General features: G+C 36.9%; 1 protein-coding gene across 1 annotated transcript; it reads right to left on the reverse strand.

Moving 5' to 3' along the window:
* Positions 1-5,294: 5,294 nt before the first annotated feature.
* On the reverse strand, positions 5,295-27,541 carry LOC113134300 (corticotropin-releasing factor receptor 2). The gene is made up of 12 exons (XM_026313604.1): positions 27,409-27,541; positions 27,180-27,299; positions 13,172-13,257; positions 12,568-12,674; positions 11,650-11,767; positions 11,289-11,442; positions 9,217-9,277; positions 9,055-9,127; positions 8,440-8,525; positions 6,531-6,666; positions 5,962-6,003; positions 5,295-5,435 (listed from the first exon to the last, which is right to left on the reverse strand). The coding sequence occupies exons 1-12, from the start codon at positions 27,527-27,529 to the stop codon at positions 5,295-5,297; spliced, it is 1,245 nt and encodes a 414-aa protein (XP_026169389.1). The 5' UTR covers positions 27,530-27,541.

Consider the following 27,541-nt stretch of genomic DNA (forward strand, 5'->3'; position numbering starts at 1 on the left):
TATAAGCTCTATTGTAGAGTCTCACTATTGGTTCTGTGATTTTGTTTATAGAATGAGACCAGACAGGTAAACAGTAGGGGAGTTGGACAAAAAAAATTACAATATTATCTGCATATAACAAATAATTTGAGTGTTTAAGAACATAGGGAAGTTCATTGATATACATTAGAAAGAGTAGAGGACCTAAGATACTACCCTGTGGAACTCCATACCACAGGTTAGTGGCTATGTTATAGAGCCACTTTTAACAACCTGAGATCTGTCACTTAGCTAAATATGAAGCAACTATTTTATTGCAGAAGTAATAATGATGATGATGATGATGATTAACATCCATTCATTCATTATCTATACCCATTTATTCCTATTTAGGGTCATGGTGATCTGTTGGAGCCTATCCTAGCTCTCTTTGGGTGAAAGGCAGAGGTACGCCCTGGATAGGTCACCAGTCCATAGCTGGGCCACATTTAGACAGACAACCACACATGCTCACACTAATGATTAACATCCTCAACATTGAAACTTCACCTCTCTTGTTGCTCTTGTTGCTATTATAACCTACATGAACCTACATGAAATGTACAACGAAATCTTAAAACCTACTTTTCAATTTATAAAGATGTACTCTGCCTAGTTTGCATTACACTTCCTTAAAGTTTTGGAAATCACAAAAGGCACCTTAAACAATTAGATATCCCAACTTTAGGATTTGGGTTAAGCTAAAAAATTGCAGGCTCCTACCTTATGGAAATCCAGGACAAGATCATTTATTAATTTTTATAGTCATAGTAAGAAAATCTCCTTAACAGCTGTAAAATAAATACTCCTATTTTTACACACCAAATAATACCCACCTTTATGTATAAAATCCACAGTTTGTCACTCATGATCTTCATTCTGGAGGAGCTCATCCTTTCTGAATGCAATATTTTCTAAAGTAATTGGGAAAAAATGCCTAACAGAGACCCATAATGTTATGGGATGTCCCAGTATCTCCATAAAAAGCCTCCAGTTAATGCAGAATGCTGAGTCCTGACAGGAACTACCAAGAGAGATCATATTTCTCCTGTATTAGCTTCTTTTCATTGCCTCCTTGTAAAATACAGAATAGAATTTGAAATCCTTCTTCTCACATACAAATCCCTTCATGATCAAGCTCCTTCATACCTTAAAAACCTCATATTATCCCAATAGACCACTTCGCTCTGCAGGAGTGCAGGTCTACTTGTGGGTCCCAGAGTTTCCAAAAGCAGAATGGGAGGCAGAGCCTTTAGATATCAAGCTCCTCTCCTGTGGAACCAGCTTCCAGTCTGGGTTCAGGACGCAGACACTCTCTGTACTTTTAAGGCTGACTTAAAACCTTCCTTTTTGACAAAGCGTATAGCTAGGGCTGGCTTCAGGTAACCCTGAACCATCCCTTAGTTATGCTGCTATAGGCCTAGACTGCCCGAGGACCAAGGTGCACTGAGCTCACCTACCCTAACCCTCCCCTCCCTTCCCTTACCCTCTCTTCCTCTCCTCCCCCCTCACATGTATATTCCACCACTGAATGTCACTAAGCTTGTGCTCTCTCTCTCTCCCCTAGTTTTTCTCTCTCTGTACCTTCTGCAGGTGTCCCTGGTCCTGGAGCTGTATATCACTCATGTGCAGTTACTGGCCCCACCAACCTGCAGTGTCTATTTGTTGTTTATTGTTGCTGTTCTTTTCTCTCTCCTCTATCCACTCACCCCAACCGGTCGAGGCAGATGGCCACCCAAACTGAGCCTAGTTCTGCTGGAGGTGTTTTCTTCCGTTAAAGGGAGTTTTTTCTCACCACTGTCGCCAAGTGCTTGCTCATAAGGGATTTGTTGGGTTTTTTATTTTGTAAAGTGCCTTGAGATAATTTGTATTGTGATTTGGCAGTATACAAATAAAATAGAATTGAATCAAATTCAATTGAAATACCTCATCACACAATAATACATTGACAAAGCATTGTTAGACTGTATAGGAGCAATGTCAGACTATCATGCCAGTCATTTATTTTTAGCTGAGATAATAGCTAGTGAAAGGTAGGTTAATATAATCACAAGGGAGCTCGGGGGAACAGTCCACAATCAAGTGCAGATGTGCTGCTCACTTCTGGCTTCAGGTACTGCAGAATATCTCCTCTCCTATCCACAGTCATACTCAACCCCCAAAAGCATTAATTGTCATAACAAGCCTTTATTAGACTCCATGGGAGTTCCAGGATAATTGCTGGAATTGTATAACTTATCAAGTCCTGAGAGTTAGAGCAGTAGTTTCTGCTCCACTTCACTCCAGCCCAACCTAAAATATATAAAGCTGTATCTACTTTACATAACCGAACACACTAATCGTCATTCCCTTCACTAAAACATATTTTTACTGTACAAGTCACAGTTATATGCCACAGTGCCAGTGGAGGTTCAGTAGTGTAATCTGTCATAAGATGAATTATTTCATTGAGTCATTACAAGAGTCCTGCAATTATTTTACACATTGCTGGGAGAGATGAGGGATAAGTAGCAAATAAATCAGCTAAACAGATCCTATTAGTAGAATCTATGGCTACTGTCAGATGGCCACAGTGTTATTGAGTAGATATAATAGATCATATGCTCTGTCAACACTGATGACTGTTGTTTACATGTTCCCATGAAAAAATTAGACCTTTAAACATGAATAGCCAAAAGCAAAAATAAGAGCACGATTTTAATTTAAGTCAGAAATCTGTGTTGTTCCATGAACATGTGCATGTACAAATGTATACCAGTAACACAATGATACATAATTTACGAAGACATTAAATTCTTTCTAAAAAAAAAAATCTTTTATTTGTAAGGCAACAAGGGTAGTTCAACTAAGAGTTTCCCATAAAATTAGTAGGGTAAATGCATTTATATTATAAGTTACCAAATCTGATATCACACAGCACTAAATACATTTAATCATGTACGATAAATGTAAAAATAAAGTCAACAAGTTTTGGTCTACAAAGTGACAACAATAGAAATATGCAGACAATAAAAATTCTGTATGTTGATAAACATGGTTTGTCTCTTTGGTGAATTTGTTTTCTTATTTCTGTATGAAAATACTTCACTGAAGGTTATACTTCACTTCACCTACTTTTTGTGTTGATATAACACAATGGAGTGTGTACACTGTTACAGCTGCACATTTTATGATGCTGGACATTATTTACATAAAAACTGATCATCAACATTTAATATTATGACTGACATCAGTCCAGTACAGATGAAAAACACGTAACAAAAATGTACTAAGTACAAATACGAAATGTAAATTGTACCACAGAAACTGATGAAACACAACACCCTCAAATACATTGAATCACGTTTTAAAAGAAATCATGTTTATTTTATTTCACTTTTTATATCCAAGCCTTGTAGACTTGTAGATCCTGTTGATTTTAGTCCTGTAACAAGTATGTTATCAAATAATGAAAAATATATAAACATATAAATTACAAAAAAAACTACAAAACGAACAGAAATATATCATGATTATTGGTTTAAATAAATGTGTGAAATTTTGGAAAATTTGTTTATGCACTTTCTTGTCAGAAGATTGATACTTTTGCCATGTTACTGTACAAACCTCCAGCTGTACCTTAGCTTAGAATACAATGTTGAAACGCAAACAAGTACCCAATGTCAACCCATTAACACCTCTAACACTGTTATAAACATGTTACATCTCATTTGTTTAATCTTTCCAAAAAAACCTATATAAAAATATCAGTTCTTGTTACAGGCTATATAGTCTATGGAGGCTTGTTTCCAGGAAGGTGCTAGGATTGGACAGGCTGGCTCTTCACCCTTTACCTGAAGCTAAGCGCTACGCTAAACAGCTGCTGGCTGTAGTTACATAATTTAAAAAAATATATACTTATATTAGATTGGTATTAGTCTTCCCATTCTAATTCTTGGAAAGAAGGTGAGTAAGCTTTCCAAAAATTCGATTTTTTAACGATTTTTAATTGTATCACCTGACAAACCAAAATCATCTTCCAGATTAATGCAGGGACACACACGAACATCTGCATCAAAGCTTAAGCTTGCAACCTAATTCAGACTTTTTTGATTGTTTGAAATCCTTTTCAAAACAATAATTTCCTCTACTTTCAATATCCTTTTGCAGAGTATTTTGGAATTTGTCACTGCAGATAGATAGTTGCTCCCACTTGAGTATTATGGTTTGAGCAGCCTGAGCTTGTGTAAGTTGATGTTGCAGCTCGGCCATATGTTGATCTGAGCAGGGGTGTTTAGAGAAGCGATTGGTGCTCATTCCGTCAAGCTTCTCTCTTTCAGCTGCTTTGCTGTGACACTGATTACGTGAAAGCCACAAGGATTTCAAAAAGCCAAAAGAATTTAATCTGCTTCCACTGTGCCTGCATAACAAATTCATGTATGGCACCTAATATGCATATACAATACATAACTTGACTTGGAATCACTTTCCCAGTTGCAAAACACAATACATCATCTTGTCTTTATTTATTTGGAAGAGAGCTTTAATTTGGGACTGCTCATCCATCAGCCTTGGGGAGTCCAACCACATTATCGCTATGTTAACACCCTCCTTCACTGAGGGGCAAAAGGCATAAGGCAAAGTAAAGAAAAATAGTGGTGGAAGATTAGCTTGTGAACAGTTATTTTAACAATGTTTACAACTGTACAGTACAAGACTAAAAATTCAACAATGTATAAAAAACAACAGACTTTAAAGAGAAGACTCTGATTCCAGCAAACGTTATACAGACTCCATTATAATGGCTTGTTTGTCTAAGACAGTCCTAACACATTGACCAAAATGTATATGTGTCAAGGTTTTGTTGTTCAGGACACACTAAACTATTTTGCATCCCATTTCAATACACAGAGCAGTGACTCTTGTGGATCTTAAGCCGTTAATCCTGCACAGTTTTTTAATATTTCACTCAGGTGAACCATTTTCCCGCAGATTCTTTCCTAGCTGTCAAGAAGTTGATGCAAAAGTGCAGATAACTCAAAGAGCAATTTTGATATTGATCATACAGCAGTATGTGTGATCTGTCACTTCAACGATGCTGCAATTTTTCTATGGCGATAAAGTGTACTTTCAGATGGTAGAAGTTGTCTTCGGCAGGCAGAAATTGTCTGGCTCTCGGCTCATGTGGGAAACACTGTGGTCTTGTTAGAAAAATCAGTCTGTGTAAATCGATTCAGTGTTTGATCTACACAATGACAATGTTGAAGAACACAGTATGTTTTTTTTTTTATCCCTGGTCACACAGCTGTGGTCTGTTTGATGCTATGGAAGCTGATCCTGGTTGGAGATGTGGGGATGGACATGGCCCGTGCCACTCGCACTCGAAGGGTGTGGTTGTCTTGCCAGCGATGCCACCGTTTTCGCACCGCAGAACGAACCTTAAATGGTCAGGAAAGCAGTGATATTATTGTCATTTTTACTGCTTAACCTATTATGTATACATAGATGAAGAAATACTATTATTTGGGCAGATCCAGGCTTACTGTTTGTGGGTGTAGCTTAAAATACTTAACATACTGTGACATGTGCGAGACAGAATTGTAAGTTCTATCACTCTTCTCATCTGAAAAGAAAACTGAATTCTGGCAAGAAAGTGATAAAGCTGTCAGCTTTTTACATGTTGAACCCTATAATTTCACTTTTTGCTGTAATTTAACTGTTGTAACAGAAAATCTTTTAGCAGTTATTTTTTTCATGTAGAAAGCCAACTAATCCTACCCCTGTTTGAACCCACAGTAGTAAAACTTGTAACTAGGAGGTGAGCTAGAAAAAGACATCACTAAACTAATCATAGAAATCCATTTGGGATTTTATGAAGATCATATTAGTAACACACTGAACACACTGACAATTTAATTAAATTCATAAATACAGACAGTCTTTTGCCAAACTCCAGTGACTCACCTCTCCATTTAGGAAGCAGTAAAAGACTGACACAAAGAACCCCTGCAGAAAAAGAAAAATTATAGTTACAAGTGGTATATGTATCAGTATTGTGTAATGGCGCCTTAATTAGACATCAGAGCATTCAGACGGTGCAGTCATGAGCACAAAAGGCAGAAAAAAGTATGTGTTCAATTTTGGGAACAAATCTAGCCATGCCAAATATAATTATTGATTCTAAAGAAACTCTGCTTAAAATCCTAATTCTCCCACTCAGTCTTACATTTAAGAATGGTAGATAGAAAGATAGAAAAAAGCAAGAGTAATCATGGCCACATGGCCCCGGTAATAATCACAGCTGAGAGCAGCGAACATTAGGGTGGAGGGCCATATTGTGTAAACACAGCCAGAAAACCACCTCAAATCATCTTCCCACAAGAAGGCTTATAACCTGAAAATTCTTCCTGAAACAAATATGTAACTTTGCAATAAAAACACATCACAAATGTGCTTAATTTACATTATATTTGTGGACAGTGTGTGTGCACATTGTAGCAATGGCCAATATCACAATGCCTTGGTATTCTCACCTGAAAAGACTGCAAAAAGGAGTTGAAATAGATGAAAACAATTTGTGAGATGTCATCCTCCCCCGGATTAACAAAAAACAGCATGTAAGTGATGCCCAACAGAGGTAGCAAAACCAGTGTTGCTTTCACAGCTTTTCTGTGAAGACAAGGGCAAAACATAATTTATAAAACGGCTATAATAAGAACTTGGTTTTCATCCAAGTTGATTTTATGAAATGCATGATTGTGTGTCAGTGGCAGAATAACACATCCACCACCACCTCGCTTCTCACAGTATCTACACATTATTAGAGATGAAGCATATTTTGCACTTGCAATCAAGGCAGTCTTTATAAAATGTTCATAAGATGAACTGTAGCTAATAGATTTGTAAGTAGTTAATAATTAATTTATTGAGCTGATGACTTGTTTTGAGTTTTACATTTTCAGAGACATTACTAAGGATTGTTTTTTCTTTCTAATAAATGATATATAAAAGATTATGTTAATAGCATTAATTGTTGTCATAAATGGATTTAGGCTTAGGGTTAAAGGTTAAGGTTGAAGTGTCCATTGCAGGGTTTTTTCCTCCAAAGGATCGAAAAGCTAAAAAGCCAAAGTAAATATGACAATAAAGAACAATAAATACAAATCAAATGGGATTTTTCACATCATGGCAGCATAGGATGTTTAAAATGAAGATGGGCTTCTCAATATAAGATGACATATTCTTATATGTTTTCTGGCAGACATAACAGAAAATCTTTTAAGTGTTAAATTCACCCCCTCCTTTACTTAGTTCAAATGAGTCCAGCAGGGTTTTGAACTATTATGTTTTATTTTTGCTCAGTTTGCTCTGACATTCCCATTTCTCAGTAACTTAATTCCGCATGGCTCATGTCGGGATATCTGTCAAACAAGAAACATAAATCCAACTTTGGGTCTGAAAGCCTGAATTGAAGTTGTCTGTGTTGCAACACACCCCGTGGTGCTTGAAATAAGCCTCAAGGGAGAAAAACACACTTGACACAGAAATAAAAGACAAGAAAACAAACTCACAATTTTAGTGGTCAGATGCACAGCATAACAACTTAAAGCAGGTTTTCACACAGATCACATCTCTCAAGTACACATCAAATCTGTGCCATTACTCACGTATCAAGTCATGTCAGACACATGAGAGGTTTTCCACCTCTAGCGCTTAAAGCTGGGACTAAGTGAAATGGCCTCTTGCATTAAGTACTGTAACTATTTTGTGCTCAGGCCAATTTTGCTGTCTAGACTTCCTAAACAAAAATGACAAGCACATCTACAGCAGCCTAAAAAAAAATAATTTCTACTATATCTATAAAATTTAAACCTGACATCTGCCATAACCCCTTTGGGAGATGAAATAAAAATTCACCTTAGAATTTCATGGAATGTTACTTAATTCAAACATGCACCATATAATACTAAAAATACTCTGTAGGAAACTGAAAAAAAAACAAAACTTTATTTCGATTTATAAGCTAAAACTATTGCATTTTGATAAAGCACTGAGTGAAACACTTAAAAACTATGGCTTAGGGTATTATTGTGATGCATTGTTTTGTAATTTACCAACAATTGCTCTTACAACCAATGCTTAGGCTGAAATAGGCACAGCAGAACTATGAGGATGATGCTTGAGCTCTACTATAACAGTACTTTGATTTGATTGTCATTGAGATCAGATCCTATCCCCAAATATCTTCTCTCTGAGAGGATCAAGCTCACTGGTTTGTATGAAAGTAATCATTTAAACAGTGACACTAATGATAAAGGTTAAAATAGTCAGTTTTCTAAATGGACTACTATAATATTGTAAAATAATTTTCCAGTCACAGTCAGTGTTGTAAATGAGTAAACAGGAATAGAAAAACATTTTTGTTGCACAGAGTCAACTCACCTGTACTGTATTGTTTCAGACGTTGTTGACGCTCTTAGTTTGGTCATAAGAATTCTTACTATGTTGAAGAGGAAAACAAAGTTTATCTGGAAAACAAATGAAAAAAAAAATGTTTTGAACTGCGGATGGTGCTGGAAAACACAGAATTTCCTGCTGCAAATTGACTTTGCTCATTAAATGCTCAGCAGACGGAGTAGAAGGTGACACAAGTCAAAGCTTCTTCCTTTCTTAACAAGACTGTGATAAAGGAGCACACAAGTCAGCACTTGGTCGCTGTAACTGTAGCTGGCAACAGCTTGTACAAAACCTTTAGTGCAGACACTTCTATGAATACAATTTCTTCTTTGCAGGATTCTTATGTGTGGAAATGTCTTAACTGGCAGGAAAATGAATTAAACCATTTCATGATTGAGAACAGCCACTGAATGAAAATGGTTTTCATTATAAAACCATTTTCATTCTGGGTCAGGATTTTTTTTTATCCATTTAAAACTACAAGCAGTGATAAATCTTATGTTTGTGTAAAACATGTTATATGATTGAATGGTTCTAAGAAAGTATGTGAAATAATGGCTCTTGATGTGTAGTGCAATGACTTTATGTGGTGCCTCTTACCAGAAGCACAAGAATAACAGGTCCCTGGTAAATGTAGTCCATGTATTTACCAGGTTCTTTACCAAACCAGCATCTGTTAACAGAGAAGAATAAGGAATCAATAATATCAAATCATTAATACATATGAAAATAATAACTAATAACTTTGACTTGAATGCTTACTGTTCATTTTCATAATACAGCTTTCCAATGGCCCAGGCTACTATTATAGGACATGGAATACCTGTAAAAATTAAATTCAGGTAATTCAGTAAAATACATTTGGTAACATAACTACAAACAACTTTTAGACTAGACACAGTAGGACTGAATGATGAAGGTGGAAGTCACAGAATGTTTGTGCAGCTTCATCAAACATGACAAGACTGTGGGAGTCTCGCGACAGAGTACAATCAAAGAGGAAACGTTCGCATTTTTCTCCTAAAAGGACTGCAGAGTGTCAGCTACAGTAACAACATTTAAGCCTATAAAGGCATCGCAGTCACATGACACGTCACTCAGGAACCACAGCTGCTGCCTGTGTAGAGGTGCAGTAGTGAAATAAGCTATAAATGTATCTGAAAGAAACACATTGAGTGCAAGTGCGTTTGAACTGTCAGTGATAAAAATTAAACTATTTGAACTTAGGCTGCTGCCATCCTCTCTACAAAACAAAGGCAAAGCTTTGACGGGTAATACTGCACTTTACTGTGTTAATATATATTCCCTGTTTTCATGTTAATGTGGTAAGTGTTTCAGACCTTATGGTTATTTTATCTCAGAAAATACTACAACAGTTTGCTGCATGAGATGTTAAGATGGACGTAAAGCAAAAGCCCTTTGGAATAGCTCACTGCCACTCAGGAGCACACAAGGCTACAGTTCAAGAAAGGGCCTCTCTTTTTAAACAAGCAATTGATTCTTGATTTTTCTTTTTCACCCTGCCAGTGAGCCGACGCACTAATTGAGCAAAACATCTTCTCATTAAATTTTATTAGCTGGTGCAGCATGGTGACAGAAAGATAGTCAGGTGTGGTCAGGTTTTTTTTTTTTTACACTAGCTAGACAAATTGGATTAGAGGTCTATAAAAGTGACATGATCGGTGAAATGACCTTTAACGGAGCTGAACGAATAGAGGTCTTACCCTATTTGGAATGCAGCTAACATCAAGCCTCTCGTGGAAGACGAATTTAACCTGTCCCACTTTTATCACTTTCTAATGAATTGTAATTAGCATTTTCTAAAGATATAATATCTCTTTACTGGCTCATGGTTTCTTGAATGCAGCAGTAGCAAAAATGAAAAGAAGAATTTAATAGATTATTGTTCCTGCCCATCCCACCCCCCAACCCCCGGTGATGAATAAAGTCTTTTTCACAGATGGAAATTCATAGATGATGGTCATTAATTATAGAAAACGAAATAATTATTATTATTATTTTAGTAGCCTATATTGTGCTGACTGATAATAAATTTAGCAGGGTGTGTGAGATTGTAATCTTCACCTGCAGAGGTGCTTAGTGAATTTGAAGTATTGATGAGTTGACCTTCCTCAAAGAGGGAGTTGCACAGATAACATAGATGTCAGTAGCTTAATATTTTAGGCTGATCACATCAGCTCGTAAAAATGAGATTCTCCAGTTGATCATTTCTAATTTAAAGCCAGTTGCCTGACATATATGCAGTGAAGTGTATCTACTCTCTTATCATCGGAGCACACAATCTCCATTACATAACAAGAGAGGAAGAACATCTCCAAGTGCATTTTCCTGCCTCAAGGTGAAATTTTATGGCACTGGTGTTGGCTCTGCTCAACCTTCAATGCGCTTCATTTACTTGTTTAAGTCATGGCATGGTGAGCATAGATAATTTATGTGGTTATAGCAGGACATCTGCTGCACGCTCAAAAACACATTCTATCACTGAAAATCAAGCACAAAAAATATATTCCACACTCCACTGCTGTTTTGTTCTCTTAGGAAATCTTATCCAAAACACATCCTCTGCTTCGCCTGCTGACCAGGCTTCACTTCGAAGTGGGAAAAATATCACTGTTAGTGTTGCTTAGTGGGTGCCACAGTGGTAAAGTGGTTATCACTGTTGCCTCACAGTAACAAGGTTCTTCTGCTGACATTTACGGTTATTCAAAAATGAAAACCCTGTAAGCGAAACAAACCATGAACAGTGTTTATCGTACAGAACCACAAGCTTATTGTAACGTTACTAATGCAAATGTCAAAATGAACATACTCACACCATCCGATGAAAAGGAAGACCCACTTTCTGAGCTTATCAGTTGAATAAGTCATTACAATAGCTGTGTGGAGGTAACATCCTTCAACAAACATCCAGAAAAAGTTTGTCACCACAAAGTAATTGTATATTGTCGTAATTAATCGACACCAAGGCTGGAAAAGTAAAGACAAGACTCAAAGTCATTCAACAGAAAAACTCAAGAAATACTTTTCTTGATCTGAAATAGTCCAGGTCTTTCTAAAAAAAAAAAATCTTACATAGTTGGACAGTTAATTTATTCTGAATAGCGTTTTTATACTTGTCTTTTAAGGAATGATAGAATAAAAGATTAAAAGACCATAAGAAGTAGACACTGTTACCTCGTTGCTTTCATGGATATTGTGGTCAATCAACTGAAGTAAAAACCACATAACATTCCTCAGTATGAAAGTGGTAATCAAATTCCAGTGAATGATGTTGCGAAGACATCGTATACTCCTAAAATACAAGTCAAATGAAAGTGTTGTTATCATGTTTTAACAGGAACAGTACAGCTGTAGAAAATCTCCTCCCTCACATTGTACTTATCGATATTTATCCCTGAACATCACAGAAACTGATTTCTCTTGATGGTTTACGTCACACCAAAGCAAAAAATATTCTATATGTATCATGGTCATGCATTTAGATTAGTCCCAGTTATGACTACGTGAAAAAGGGAGTGTGCTTTTTTAAAGTAATTGGAGTTTAGGGACTAACAATGCTTAATATTATAGAGAGCTACTAAACGTTTAATAACTTTATTTGCCAAGCTTTATAGTTCATAATAAATAGATGAGAGTCAATCTTTTCACAGAGTTCCACATCTTACGGAGAATAAACGTCTATGTGTAAAACACTAAGTATTTGGCAATCCAAAGAGGTTCAATTCTGCAACAAAATATTGATTCTTTTGGTCTTTAATCTAAAGAAATCAATATTTACTTTCAGATGCCCACATCGATCAAACTGTAGTGGGGCTGTTTGGTGTTTGCCCTGTTCTGCAATAGCAGATGTAGATGTGTTTGTATTTAAATCAAGACTTGAAAAGAAGTATGACTGCTATATATAGAAATACACATTATGCCTTTCTTAGTGTGAGTCCTCCAGCTGAGCCAGGCTGCACAAAATCTTTTCATTTGACATAAGCAAGCTAATTGATAGGCAGTCCCAGACTATTACATGAATTTCCCTGATTGGCTTGTACGAGGTCTCATCTACACAGGACACATTTAGATGGACTCTATTTCTGTACTTGCCTTAAGCACAAGAAGAGAATGAAGGCTACAACTAGAGCTCCCACAGAAATACAGTGGCCTAGGTAGTTGACAATCAGCGCTATTTTATAGTGCATCGGGTATTTTCTCTGAAAAGACAAAAAAATGGATTAGTCCTATACCAAAGCAAATAGTACATCTATCTATCTAGATTCCTTTTTTAGATTAGAACTAGAGAAAGCATATGTCATTGACATACTTCAGATGTCGTAGCTTAAAATTATCTGGGAAAATAGAGCAAGACCCAGAAATACACATAATCAGGAGACATGATGTGAGGTAATCAGGCCAAAACTCGTTACATACAATGCATCAGTCTTAATGTGTGCCTTCAGGGTTTGCTTAGACAGTGCAGACAGTAGGTTTTCTGAAAATAAATGTTTAAAGTAAAAAAACTACATTACATTGTGAAAGAAAATGCAGTTCAATAATCGTTACACAATGAAAACACATTTACTTCGCTCTGTGTGATTGTTTTTCCCTGTGTGCCATTAGTGTAATGATGAAAGACTGTGATGAGTATTTGTCTGACATGGTTTACAGATTGCTTACAGAATGCAGGTTTGCTCCTCTATCGCCCACTAACCTTCTCCTCCAAAATGGGTTCACAATTGGAGTAATTGCTCTTCAACGCCCACGTCCCATTATCCATGCATTCCCTGTAAGCACTCCCTGCAACAAAAGAATTGGGATTATGTTTAAGAAAATTAAGTTGTAGCATTGTTACAGATTTTATTTTAGTGCAATGACTTTATGTGGTGCCTCTTACCAGAAGCACCACATAAAGTCATTGCACTACACATCAAGAGCCATTATTTCACATACTTTCTTAGAACCATTCAATCATATAACATGTTTTACACAAACATAAGATTTATCACTGCTTGTAGTTTTAAATGGATAAAAAAAAATCCTGACCCAGAATTTTATTTTTTTTTAAATACCAGTTGATCTCTATTGAGAGGTTGTTTTAAAGATTTTCTTGTCGATTCACATCTCTTCTTCATTCTGCTGAATGAGTGCTGGCACATGCCTGTTATTTCTTGTACAAGATTATAGTGTGGCGTTTGCCAAGTAGGTAAACTATAATATCCTTGTAATTTCTTTAGAGCTGAGTTGAAAGTTGAGCACTACTAGATGTCTAAGACATACATAGAATAACAATTCAGCAAAAAAAAAAAAAATATTCATGGGGCAAAATGCAAAGCCTCTTACTCTGACAGTTTATTTGCATATCTTTTAAAAGCTGTTTTCCATAATCAACTTTGAACAGAATTTTTCTTTTTGCAGTTCCTTGCCATGCATTCAGTGATCCCTTCATCTCTTTAGCATGAAGTGTATAAAGGGTTAGGGGAAACAGCAGCAGTGAATGTGTAAATGTAATTTTCTTCCTTTCTATTATGACTGGTCACATGAAGTAATAACTCTAACCACTCTGCAGCCAAGATACACATTATTTATGTAGGGTTTTTGTTGTTGTTGTTGTTCATTAAAACTCAAGTCAATGATGGTTCTGCTGCTGTGTTCACTGCCTCATTTATGCTGTTTTAAAAAATAGTATAATCTGCCTCCAGTTTTTATTATTCAACCACAAATGGCTGTCAGATTACTGTAACCTCAATTTATCATATTATTAGATTAATTCAACCCTATTTTATACATATTTGCTCAAGTTGCCTCAAATGATCAAACATGATTCCATAAAATCCATTCTACAAATTAATATGTATGTTTTCAGAAAGTTGCATAACTGATTGATTATGCACCAACAGTTTAGATAAATCTCACATAATTGTAGACTGTAATGTTCATATTCACTCATCCTGACTCAAAGATCCAAATAAGCAACAAAATAATATGGTAGAAAATGAGGAAACCAACCATCTATGAAATGCCTACAGTGAGTGCTGACGCAGTGGCAGCAGCAGAGTAAAATGCTTTGCAATCAAGGTAGTGTTATGTAATGTGACATTTGTGTTTAGAAAGTGGACAGCAAAAAAAACTGCTTGTGGCAACTAAAAACAGAGTCAAAAAAATCTCTGTGATGAGATCCTTAGCTGAGAGCTGGAGCTGTTCAACAGCATGGCAAATCAGTTAAATCACTAAAGCGGCTAAGTGGAAACTTTGTCCCCTGAGACATCATCAGTCTTTTTCAATTTCTTCTAAAACACACAGTGCTTATTTGTCTAACTCTGTGAAAAACTCTTAACGTGTTCATTAATAGGTTGGTCGTGTGTCCTCTGTCACTACTTGGTTAGTTTAATTTTTTTTTTTTTACACTTTCAATACAGTCAAACAACACAAATTTACCTCTTGTATACAAGAAAGTTTTCAGTATCTCCAGGCAAATAAGACACTATGTTTGGGAAACTAGTAGAAACAATGTAGAAATAGAAGAAGGGAAGCAGGTTGTGAGATTTGTCCCTCTGAGCTAGTCCACTGAGGCAGGACTAATTCAAGGCACTGGTGCAGGGAAAGTGCTTTGCTTCCTAACCATCTGTGCATCACTATGCGTGATAAAGCTATTTTCTTCAGATTTTTTTCTGTATAGGCCATTACATTAACACATCTACAATAAACTGTTGAGTTAGGATGCAGTGAACAATGCCGTAAGCAACCCAACATGGAAAGACATAGATTATAAGGAGACAAAAGAAATGTGCAAATTATCAACGGGCTTACTTTGTGCCAATATTACCTACACCCTCTGCTAGCCATCCTGCCAACATTCTTGCTTTTCTTGGATGCATAAATCTGTACATGGAAACAAATACCATATGATTGTTCAAGGAGATTAGAGGCTTGTTTGTCAGGATAAATAAAAAAGGAGCTTTGGATTACGTATATTTAGCATGGATTTGCTATTCATAAGTGGTATTTCAATAAGGGATAGAAGAAATAATATGTCTCAGTTACTAATTACAAAATAAATAATGAATACATTCATAGAAGGAATTTGGAAAACAGTCCAAACAGTCTGTCCCCACTGCCGCTCAGCCTGAGCTATTTCTTTCAGTTAATTGTTGCTGTACAACAATGCCACAGGGTTATTACAACACTTTTCACTTAAAGGTTGTGTAACCCAGCCTTTCTATGTCTGGTGTTATATTTTGGCTACTCTGTGCTTGGGTTTGTCATCTGTCTCTTTAGTTCTCTCTTACTTTTGTGGGTTGGTTTTCTGATGGATGGGCTCAAAAAACAAATGCACCTCCTCAGAGCACCAAGCTGCTGCTCACAGCTTATCACAAATTACCCACTTGTTTCAGTTGTTTTGTGAAAGTGTCAGTAAAACTGGAGGCTTCTACTTGTATGATTTTTAAGTTGTAGTAAAGATGAAAAGCTGTCAGAGTGATAGCTCAGCTTATGTGAGCCATGCACCTGAGCCACTGACAGCAACATTTTCTTCAAGCAATATGAAATTTAATTTTCATGAGCCAGGGACAGAGTAAAGTAGGCCATACTGTAACAGCATGGGAATCTCACAGCTCATTGCAGTTTGATATTTCATTTAGGCAGCAAGAAATAGAGCAAAACTGCTACACAGATGTCAAAGGGCAAGTGAGGACCTGAATGCAGGAGTCAGGTTTAGATATGATAAGGGAATAATGACAAACAGTGATTAGTCTTTGAAAGAGCTGCCTACAGTGATTTAATATAGTATTATAATATATTATATTATATTATATTATCCATCCATCTTCTATACCCGCTTTTCCTGGCTCAGGGTCACAGGGATCTGCTGGAGCCTATCCCAGCTCTCTCGGGTGGAAGGCAGGGGTATACCCTGGACAGGTCACCAGTCTGTCGCAGGGCCACATATAGACACACAAAGACAGACAACCTCACACACTCACACTCACTCCTACGGGCAATTTTAGAGTCACCAATCAACCTAACATGCATGTTTTTGGACTGTGGGAGGAAACCGGAGTACCCGGAGTAAACCCACACAAGCACAGGGAGAACATGCAAACTCCACACAGAAAGGCCGGGATGCGAACCCACGACCTTCTTGCTGTGAGGCAACAGTGCTAACCACTCAGCCACTATATTATATTATATTATATTATATTATATTATATTATATTACAGTTAAAATCTGTGGGTATCTCAAACATTTAACTATTTTAGTAAATTGGGCCTTATTTGCCCAAGGCATGTTAAGGTTAACCTAGTTATAAAATCCATCTTGTGAGCCTGATAACTTAAGACAGTATTTAAAAAGGATTAAAAGATAAAAAATGGTTGGTTCCATTTATATGCTGGAATTCTTTATCCAAGGTTTTGCTTTTTTGTGCTTTCATCAGCGACTGCTCTTGCCCTTTTTATCTTAGATGCAAAAGTGTCCTTCTCAAAAGACAAATAAGAACATTACTTTCCTTATTTTTCACCCAGAAGAAGACTGTTGTGACACATTTATGCAGTACTACACATGACAGCAAGAAGAATGGTTTTATTATGCTCTTTGGCACATGATCTTTCACATTATTAGAAAAACTTTAATCAATAAAAAAAACATTTTAAAATGGATCATTTTGGAATTGGAGTAGAGTTGTTTATGTTTTACATCTCTTTTACTCACTTGACAGCCAGGTTTCTTAGATATTCCATGAGAAGACACAAGAGCTTACTGACTCTTCATTTATTCACACGCACAATCACACTGTTTATTGCTCAAAGTTAACCCAATAGCTATGTTTCTTGAAAGTTCTGAAACTTTTGAATACTCAGGAGGAAGAAAAACTGAATGGTCAAGCTTTATTTAAATAAGATAAAAAATTTGTAACGTTCAGTGAAATTGAGATAAAGGGTTAATTGCCACAGTGCCTTAGTTGTTAGGGTCTGGAATTTCAGTTTCCTGTGATGGACTTTTACTTTGGTTTCTGTTTTCCTGTCCTGCCTCGATTAGTTCCACCTGTGCTTCATTGATCTTTTGTTCCACATGTATATATACCTGTCTGTTTCTTTTGTTCCTTGTTGGAGGGTTGAGTTTGAGTCAGTGAGTGCCCTGTGTTTGCCATGTTTCTCTTGAGACTCCTAAGTTACTTGTGCCTGTTCCTGTCCGTGCCTGAGCTGAATCTTTTCCGCATCCAATAAAGTTTGGTTGTCTGCACTTGGGTCCTGTACAAATCCTTCTACGAAGTCCTAACATTAGCACTGTTGCCTCACAGCAAGAATGTTCCTGGTTTGAAACCCAGTCTTTCTGTGTTGAGTTTTCATGTTCTCCCTGTGCTTGCATGGGTTTTCTCCAGGTACTCTGGTTTTCCTCCCACAGTCCAAAAACATGTATGTCAGGTTGATTGGTGACTCTAAACTGCCCATAGGAGTGAGTGTGAGTGTGTGAGGTTGTGTGTCTCTATGTGGCCCTGTGATGGACTGGTGACCTGTCCAGGGTGTACCCCTGCCTTTCACCCAAAGAGAGCTTTACCCAAAAAGAGCCTATCCCAGCTCCAGCAGAGCCCTCTGACCCTGAATAGGAATAAGTGGGTATAGATAATGGATGAATGGAAGAAGGCAAGGCAAGGGAGTATGAGTTGCCAATACACTGCAACTTTTATTGAAAGCAACACATGATGGAGAGACTGTGGAATTAGTCAGCTATTCATCTAGCCAGCTATTACCACACCTAATTCATCCAAGTTTTCATTTCACTCATTTTTATAATGCCAATATGCTTGGTATGTACCTCATTATTACTGGATGGCAAGGCAAGCTATTTACTCCTGTCTGGAAATGGGGGTAGTCCAGTCCAATCTAGCACTTTATGTGATGTGTGATCACTCAATGTCTCATTGTAGGCTTAGATTTAACATGAGACACTAGCAACCCCTGACTGCTATACTGTACGTGTTGTAAACTTGTGCACTGTTATAATAAAAGTTCATTAAGTAAATCTTCAGTTCACTGAAGCATGCATCTGCTTCATCACTGTATGACTGGAACTCTGAGAGAAACTGGAGTTGAAGATATTATGTACAAAAAATAAAAAAATAAAAACTTCTGCCCTCCCTGACCAAACACTGTTAAGTCCTATTAAATTTTAACATTGATGGTTCCCAGAGGATAAAACATACAGACAATACTGTTCAACTCACACCATCATCTGGTCAAACCTTTGCACAATGCTTGGTGTAAGAATGGCCAAGTAGTGGAGGAAGAACACAGGGAGGCAGGGGGGTTCTTTACCACGTGCACAGTTTATTTACAGTGAGGATACCACAAAGAAGCAAAAAGAGTTAGGCTCAGCCTTGGCTACAGGCACTAGCCAACACTGTAGCTACCAGCTCAGCTGCCAGTTGTCTGATTACTCTCCTTCCTCAGCCTCTCCCTGAGTGCTCTACAGCAGGCTTTATATACCTGTAGCTACTCTACCGAGAGCAAACCAACTGATACCAATCACTTTCATCAGTATGCCCCAGATGGTACAACCTGCTACCCTCAAAGTAAAATGGGTGGTACTGTCCTAGTTCCTGTTTGCCAGTCCATTCCTTTCCTTGTTGACAGCAAGAGGCAAACCACACACTCAGATTCAGGTAATACATTAAACATGAAATTGTTTTCTGCATGAAAATGAACAAATGGGCCCTATGTGCTATTGTTTAACATACTGTATAGATGACAATTACCAAAATAAAAATGTATATCATCTGACAGAACTATTAAACTATGGTGGAAGTTATTATAGCATGTTGCTATTTTAGCCAAGCCATGTACTCCTTTGTCTAGCCATGTCAGGCAAAGTGCCACTTAGTACTCCAAGGGCACGGCTGTCACTGTGACACTTGGTTTTTGATCAAATGCCTGCATGGCTGATGACATCCCTCAGCAGTAATTTTGTTTTGAAGTAATTAACTAATACTAGTATACCAGGTAAAGTAGTGAATATGGTAAATATTATATCAGGTAAACAACACTGTACCATTTCAATTGTACATATGCAAAGGGTTTAAATGAAATTAGTGAACAAACCCCATTAATATTTTCCCCATCAGGGTGATCTGTTTTGACTGAACAATAGTCCAAAACTCCAGGGTATTTAGTTTACAATGGTATTAAAACAAGCAAAAACAAATTCGAAAATGTTAATATGATAACACATTAAATGAAGTTATATTGTTACATAATATACCATTTTAAGCATATTAACATGCTGATGTTAGCATTTGCCTTAAATCAACACTGTGCCTAACCACAGGCTCACAGAGCCACAGGGTCGACTATCAGTCTTCTTAGTCTCTGAAAAACAACCAATCCCTTTTCATCTGATTTGACCCAAGTACTTATTTTGCAGCTATGTCAGAATTCATTGTGTCAAAACAAGCTACAATCTTGAACAACTTCTTTCCCAGAAAGATGGAAAATGTGATTAGGCATTATTGACATGTTCACTTCTCCTGGGTTAAAATGCATTCTACACATTTACTCTCAGTTGGAATTGCTTGGAGCCACTGCCATTTAAAACCTTGTTTCAGAGATCAATAAAACAACTTAAAATAAGCTTTTCTTGCCCTGGTGGATTCACACATCACAGTGTAGGGAATAATGTTTTATATTTTCTGAAAGGACTTGGACCTGATTTAGAGTGCTGGTCCTCCACCAGGTTGCAGAGGCTAGTGTGACTGGAAAAACAGAGGCTGAGCAATCTTGCGGAAACTATGTCAATTTACAAAGAAAAGCAAGACCAGTTTTGGTGCAAATTTAAAGACAACAGGGAATAGGATGTCAACAGACAATTGGGCATTACTGGACATGTTTGTGAGATTTCTGTTTCAACTATATTATTATATTGTATTTTAAATATCAGTTGTACAGATGGGCCTGAGGCATTATACAGTATACTCAAAAAAGTAGAAAGTGAAGAATTACGATTGGCACTTCCATTGCAATGGTTCACTCCATTTCATAAATTCAATTATGTGCTTTAATGTATTATTTCCTTATGTCATGTGAATCTAGATATCTCCTCTGGTAAACAGTTGAATTCCTTTTATATTTTTCTCAATATTACTTAGATGTTTGATACAGTAATTCATTTCAAGAAGAGCCTTTATAAGTGAAAAGATAAGTGATTATAAGTTAAAAGAAAGCCACTAATCCAAAGAAAGGGGGCAGGTTTTATTTCAGACTCAGTCAGCTAGACACATGAAAGTTGAAAGAGCCAGACAGAGAGACAGCATAAAACTGCTATTGTTCCTCTAAGTAAAGATTTTGTTTGGTTTGAAACCAAATATGCAAAGTTGTGGAGGTCATTGCATAAATTTAAATTTATGGCCTCACCTCAAAAGAACATGTAAGAGGCATGAAGCACAGGTCAAGGTGAGGATTTTTGCTTACATTATTAATTATTTATGGCTGTTTATTGCTGGGTTAGCAAAAGCCCTATATTTAAGATTACAAAAAATTAAAGATAATTATTTGTTCTAATAAACAAATGCATTTTGCCTTTATATTGCAAAATGGATATTACCCCAGTGTAATATTGTTCTATGGAAGGCTTTTAGTGCTCAACAGGACCCAGTCTAATGATACAAATAGATTTCAACTATTGATTATTTTCTCAATTACTACTTATTAAGCATTTGTTCAGTTTAATCCAAAAATGTTAGGCCACAATGAGTATCTATATAACTTCCCACATCTCAGAAGATAGTAACCATAAAAGTTTGGGACTTTGTTAATAAAATATGACCTGATTGTGATTAATGAATCTAATCTTCTGTTAATCAGCTAATATATTAAGCCCCCTTCAATGTTTTTTTCAGATCCAAATCTGGATCTTTAAAAAAAACTGTAGTAGCTTCACTGCATGTCTTGCAAGTTTGGCACTATCACACTGCAACTACAATGACGAGGAGTTTGGGTAACTAGAAGGAGCACTTTAGCAGGAAACACTAAATATTTCTATAAAGCACTGTGCCTTGAGCAAAGACCACTGAAGCAGACAGGCCAACAGAGCCTGAGGAGAAGTTTCTGGGTAATCTTTTTCTCACAGCTGTGTCTCTTAAGCTTTCCTGTCTCTCTTCATGTCCTCATGACTTGTTAGGAAAAACAACAATTGTAGGTCATTGATTCAAACCAGTTTTCAGTGTGTTTGCAGCGAAACTCTTGCGCCACACAACCGTACTAAAGTCAGCAAATGAAGAAAAAGACACGCACTACAAGGTTGTGGCCCGGAGGATATGGAGGATAGCGTGTCTGAATAATGAGAACATATACCACATTACATAAATAGAAAGCATGGATATGCTGTCACATTCTGTCACGAGTCATGCTTTTCATTCTGACAGTTATTAAAATCAAACCATTCATTTCTATTGGTCTGATGGGCTTAACTTCCACCCAACTACCCATCATTTCTCAGTCAAAAATGTGTAATTCCATGTTTTATAGGAAGCATTAATATTGTTTTCAAAGAAGCATTGTGCCGGTTACTTCTGTTGTACTTCTGTAACAAGCCATCCTTTCAGACATCTCATTTTCAGCTGCCATTATTTAAATTATATAAATATTTATATTTTATTTTAAAAGCTAAGAACTCCTCTCGCAGTAACCATCTGTGTTATATGTATTGTTAAAAATATCTGACCATGCCTTGTCATGTAGTGTAGTGAGCGTTGTCAATGGAGGCTGGTGCTGATTGGACACCCTGGGGGACTTGGTGTGCAATGGCTAGTGAAATGTTTGCTGCACATGCTGAGCTGAGTTTGCTGACTTACTAACTCTCGTAGCTAGTCTCACTGTGGAGAAGGAGATCAAAGGTTTCAAGGGGGTAGAGTCACTGCAGGAGAGGTACTTTATACAGAGGACTTTGGTGCAATCACTTGATTGAGTAAAGAAAAAAGCATGAGCTGTGGCAGCAAGACGTGCATGACTCTCAGCAAGAAAAACTGCACATCAGAAGGGAACCACATCCGTAGGATGAGTTTCTAAAATAAAACGTTCTGTGGAATGTAAGTTTCCAATCCAATAAATAGAATTCTTACTGTTCACTCTCTATATATATGTCATTTTTACAGCTTTTTAAGGTAGAAATATTGTTCCTCCTTCACATGGGAACTGTGGGGGCATGACAGCTCACTGACAAGAAGACGCAAAGCAGCATTACACTCATTTAGGCTGTCACTGATAGTGGCAAACACTGGTGACTCATTAGATTATGCTGGCGGTGCACTGAGCAAGCTTTTGACAAGTGGAAAGATTTCTTTTATACTGTAACCTCTTAAATGGGTTACACAACACCTTGAGTCGGTTTGGGCACACAGGTCCTCCAATGTCAATGGTGGTTCCTAAACACCTTTAAAAAGAGATTTATCATAAAGCATCTGAATGATTACACCTCATTTTTTTCTTGGGGAAGAAATGTATGTTTGTTTTTGCAGGTGTCTGGTGTGTTCTCACACGCTGTCTTTAAAAGCATCACCATTAACTTCCTGAACCCAAACCTTCACTTCCATTTTCATGTTTGATCATTATTTTACAGCTACAGTTTCATGTTTTCACTCAGAAAGACACAGCAATGTTGCTCTTACTAATCTCTTTTGAAATAAAGCATGAAGCTTTATGCTTAACATGCAACGCTGCAGCTGCTCTGCTTTTCTCTGAGTCTGATATAGACAACAGCGCTGATACGTCTCAGACTTTATTAATCCTGATAAGAGAATCAATAAAGTTCTATTGTAGAAAAAGCTATCCTGACTTTGAGCTATGTTGACCAGACAGGTACATTATGTGCTTACAGGATGTCTCCTCTGTGACAATGAATACAGGCACACAGGCATGAAGTGAGTTTAGCAACCAAAGAAGCACAATACACTGAATAATTACAGTTATAGCCCTGGGATTCGGGACAGAGAAACAGGTCACAAAGATATAGCTTGAATTTGTAAAATGTGCACCTCATTGTTGGTATTATTCTTCTGTACTGCAGTAGACATATTATCTTCTCTGAGGTTTGATGGAAAGCACATCACACAGTTGTGACAAACCAGAGATAATAAATGACTTTAAACAACAGCTAATAAATCTGCCCCAGTTGTGCACTTCATGTAAACCAAAGAACTGAATATATGCACAAAAGAGAGACACAGGGAGCTTTAAAAATGCATAAAGCTCTTAAGACACACTGCACAGACATTAATATTTATATCTACTTGAAGACATGGAAAGGACATAAATGGAAATATCCGATTTTTTAAGACAACTGATTTTTTAGACATTAAACTTCCTCAATCATTCATTTTTAGGTACTACACAACACAAGGTTACACGACACATGCTAAATTTATATCTTCCAGTGTTCAACAACTAAATACAAACCAGCAGGGCCTTTTCCTTAAAATAAAACAGTGGCTCATCAATATTTAGACCTCTTGCATTGAATGTTTACTAAAGCTGTGAGATGTGCCAAAGAAGAAAATTGTTAGTCCCATTAATCAGACACTGTACGTAACCAAAATGAAGAATAAGGAAGTTAGGTTTTAGTTGTCATCACATTATTTCATTATATAATTCCAATTTTTTCAGACTCTGTGTAATCTACTAATTAACACCTGCTCATGTGCTGTTAGGATCTGTTTCTATTCTTAGTTGGGCCTATTTTATGATGTAAATTTATTTATTTCTCTGTGGTTGCATATGGGTGTCGCTAATGCGACCCAGCATGATCAAAATAATCACTTCCATCATCTCAGGACCCATATGACTTTGTTGTAAAAACATGCAGCATCCTGTGACTTAATTATCAGTTACACAGTTGTGAGTATTGTAAAAGCTTCTCTTCTGTATTAAACCAGACACTATTAAACATATGGCTCTATTTTCACCAGTACATTCATTCTGGTACAGTGCATTTAAACGGCTGGATGTGCTTCAGACTTAAGGCAGACAACTCTGCCTTTGGGGGATTACCCAAATCTGCTTCAGTAATTGTCCATAAATTCTCCGAATCACTAAATAAAAACTATATTATATAAAATTACAGTGAAAAATAATAGGGAAACACATTAGCACTGTGATTTTTGTCCATTAAATATAAAACTACACCAAAAGGGCCTTTAGGTTAACCTAGCATTAAGATGGAAAACAAGGGAAAACTGCTAGCTGTCATCACCACCACACTCCACTCCCAGTCCCATCACCCTTGAAAAGCCTGCATGCTCCTATAGTATGCATCACTGGCAAAACCTACTTAGACTGTAATATTCTTCCACATACTTAAAAGTACATTAAAGAGCTGCCATAATTTACACAGACTGGAATGCTCTTTAAAAGTGTCTTAAAGAGCTCCATACAGCAAATCTCATCAGAATCCCTGTGTGATTCCTCAGGATTTAAAGATTTGACACAGACAGTTACCCAATCTAGTCTTCCACAGAAATTTTGAAACAAAATTCCCTGACCCACAAGTCTATTATCTTCTGATACAGTGGGACTTCAGTGGGGAGAAAAACAGCTTAAAATCCCAAAACACTGCAGTCAGAGTGTGAAACAAGCTGTAAAACACTTTCTCTTACATGACTGAAGTGGACAAACTAAACTAAAATTTCCATCATACCCCATTCCCTACTTTGCTCCCTGTATTAACTCTCTCCCAAAGTGTTCCATGGAAAATTTAAAGTTACTGAGAACTAAAAAAAAAAACTAAATAAAATGTTTTGTTTACAATTGCAATGATTCTCTAAACATCTAAGCTTTTATCAGGTATATTACAAAGGCCATGTGGGTGAGAAATGAACAGTAATCTACTTTTCAAATTGTAATGTAAGTAAATTGCCACTTTTTATAATTTGTGACATTGAGTGTACAGGAATAAAGCCCATACATTCTGCTGTCAGAAAGACTGATTTCTGTAATTATGTTACTCGTGGGAACAAAACAAAGGGATAAAAAAAAAAAAATCTGTCACCTGTTTTATTCCATCTCAGAACTGCCATCTATTGAAGAGTGTGACTTAATTTGTTCTCTGATTTTTGTGCTTATTCTTTCCCATTTGAGTCATCAAATGAGGTAAAGTAGCAAAAGGCTCCAAGAGAAATACTTTTCTATGTGCATTTGTATTATAATCTCCTGCATCCACAAAATTCCATACATGTAGGTTTCTACAGAAATATTCAATCACCCCAATTGTATCACAATATATATTAAAAAAATTATGTCAATCCAGCAAATGAAAGTTTACATCACAGAAGGTGCTGGCACCCTATTGTAATGGCCAGTGACTGTACTTGTCACACTAAGGAGATCAAACAATCAGGCATGTCCAACTAATACTGAGCACCAACAAAGGGTGAATCAATGCAGTTAGAGGTGACTAGGCAGACAGCGGGGTGTATGTGTGAGTGCGTGTGGTGGAGGCTTAGTGGGTAATGATACTGCACCTGAGCCTATTACAGAGATAACAGCTGTGTTATTGAGGAGTGCATTACAGGAGTTATTCTGTGAAAATTATGATGTAATTTACTTTTATGAGTTTCATCAACAACTTAATCTTTCTTATGATTAATAGTGGAGTCACATGTTGGTTTGGTACGGAGTTATTAGGCTATACGCTGTTCCCAGCTCTTAGAAAAACCGATAGTGTTGCTGGTCTTTCAAGCCAACACAATAAAACCATCCTTTTAATTTGGAAATCAAGTTCTTTATGCAGTCGTGACTTTATGATGGTCCCACCCATTTATAGATTATGGCAATGGACTGATGGGATTTATTAGATTTATTAGATTATTAGAGGTGTGATTGGGGAAAACCTATATTCAGCAAAGCATCAATGAACTCAATTGTGTAGCCTACCACTGTATATTAGGTAGCCATAAAATCATATTGCTTGGCTGATAGTCCTATATATTATAGCAATATATCCTAGTTTTCTAAGATAGTTTTGCATCTGTGAGCTGTCTGTACATCTCTTACATCTCTAAATGTTTCATTTTATTTTGAGCATTAAAGGCAAATTTCACTGCTTTTTTTTTTTTTAGCTGCATTTCAAATATTACAGCTGCACTTCACTGTGCAAGTTTGGTCAATTATCTGTTAATTTAGCTCTAAACAACAAATCAAGTAAGAACTGCCATCGCAATGGAGGTATTTGAGGTTTGAAGCGCACAGGCTCATTTTGATGCAGCTGTTCCAGTGACAGGAGGCATAATCATCATCGATATTCATTGCTTTGCATCATAACATAAGAGACATCAGCAGACCAAGAATAGGCCTTTCACATAATGGTCAAATTACAAAGGGAAATTCAATAGATGGGTGGCCATTAAGTTGCTGGACTTTGCTGGCTGTTGTCATTTATACTAAAGGTCCTTACATCCATCCATCCATTATCTATATGCACTTATTCCTATTTAGGGTCACAGGGATCTGCTGGAGCCTAGGGTCCTTACATTTGCACCAAAAATGAGCATATTTTTACCTCTACCCTAAATGAATACGTCTCTATATTGTGTGCATGTTTTGCAGATGTCTCTTTTCCCTAAGTGACAAACCAAATTTGTACAAAAAAAAAGACCAAAAAAAAAATAAAAATCATCCTTTAATGGTTTCCAAACAAATGGATGTTATGGAAGTTTGGTCGTGACTGCTAAATATCTTACTCGTTGTGTTGTACTTCACTCCATTGATGTACTCAGGGCAGGGTCGCTCTACAATCCTCCCGGTGCTGCTCCGTGGCCAGCAGGTTCCAATCTCATCGGTTGTGGCATTACAAAATAAACCTTGGAAACAAATAAAGTAAAAGGAAAGAAAAAGGGCGACCGCCTGTAGTTTTCCTTTTCCAAAACGCAATATACTGAAGCAGAAAAAAATGAAGCAATTCCATCTTACCGTCAGTGCTCAGCAATGACAATGAAGCGTTCTCCAAAAAAGTGTCTTGCAAAGCATCTATCAAACTACAGTTTAGGTCCCCGAGCTCTCCAAATATGATCTGATAGATAGTAGCATCCATGGTGCGAGCCGA

Source organism: Mastacembelus armatus, chromosome 17 (genome assembly GCF_900324485.2).
Source record: "Mastacembelus armatus chromosome 17, fMasArm1.2, whole genome shotgun sequence".
NCBI classification, from domain to species: domain Eukaryota; kingdom Metazoa; phylum Chordata; class Actinopteri; order Synbranchiformes; family Mastacembelidae; genus Mastacembelus; species Mastacembelus armatus.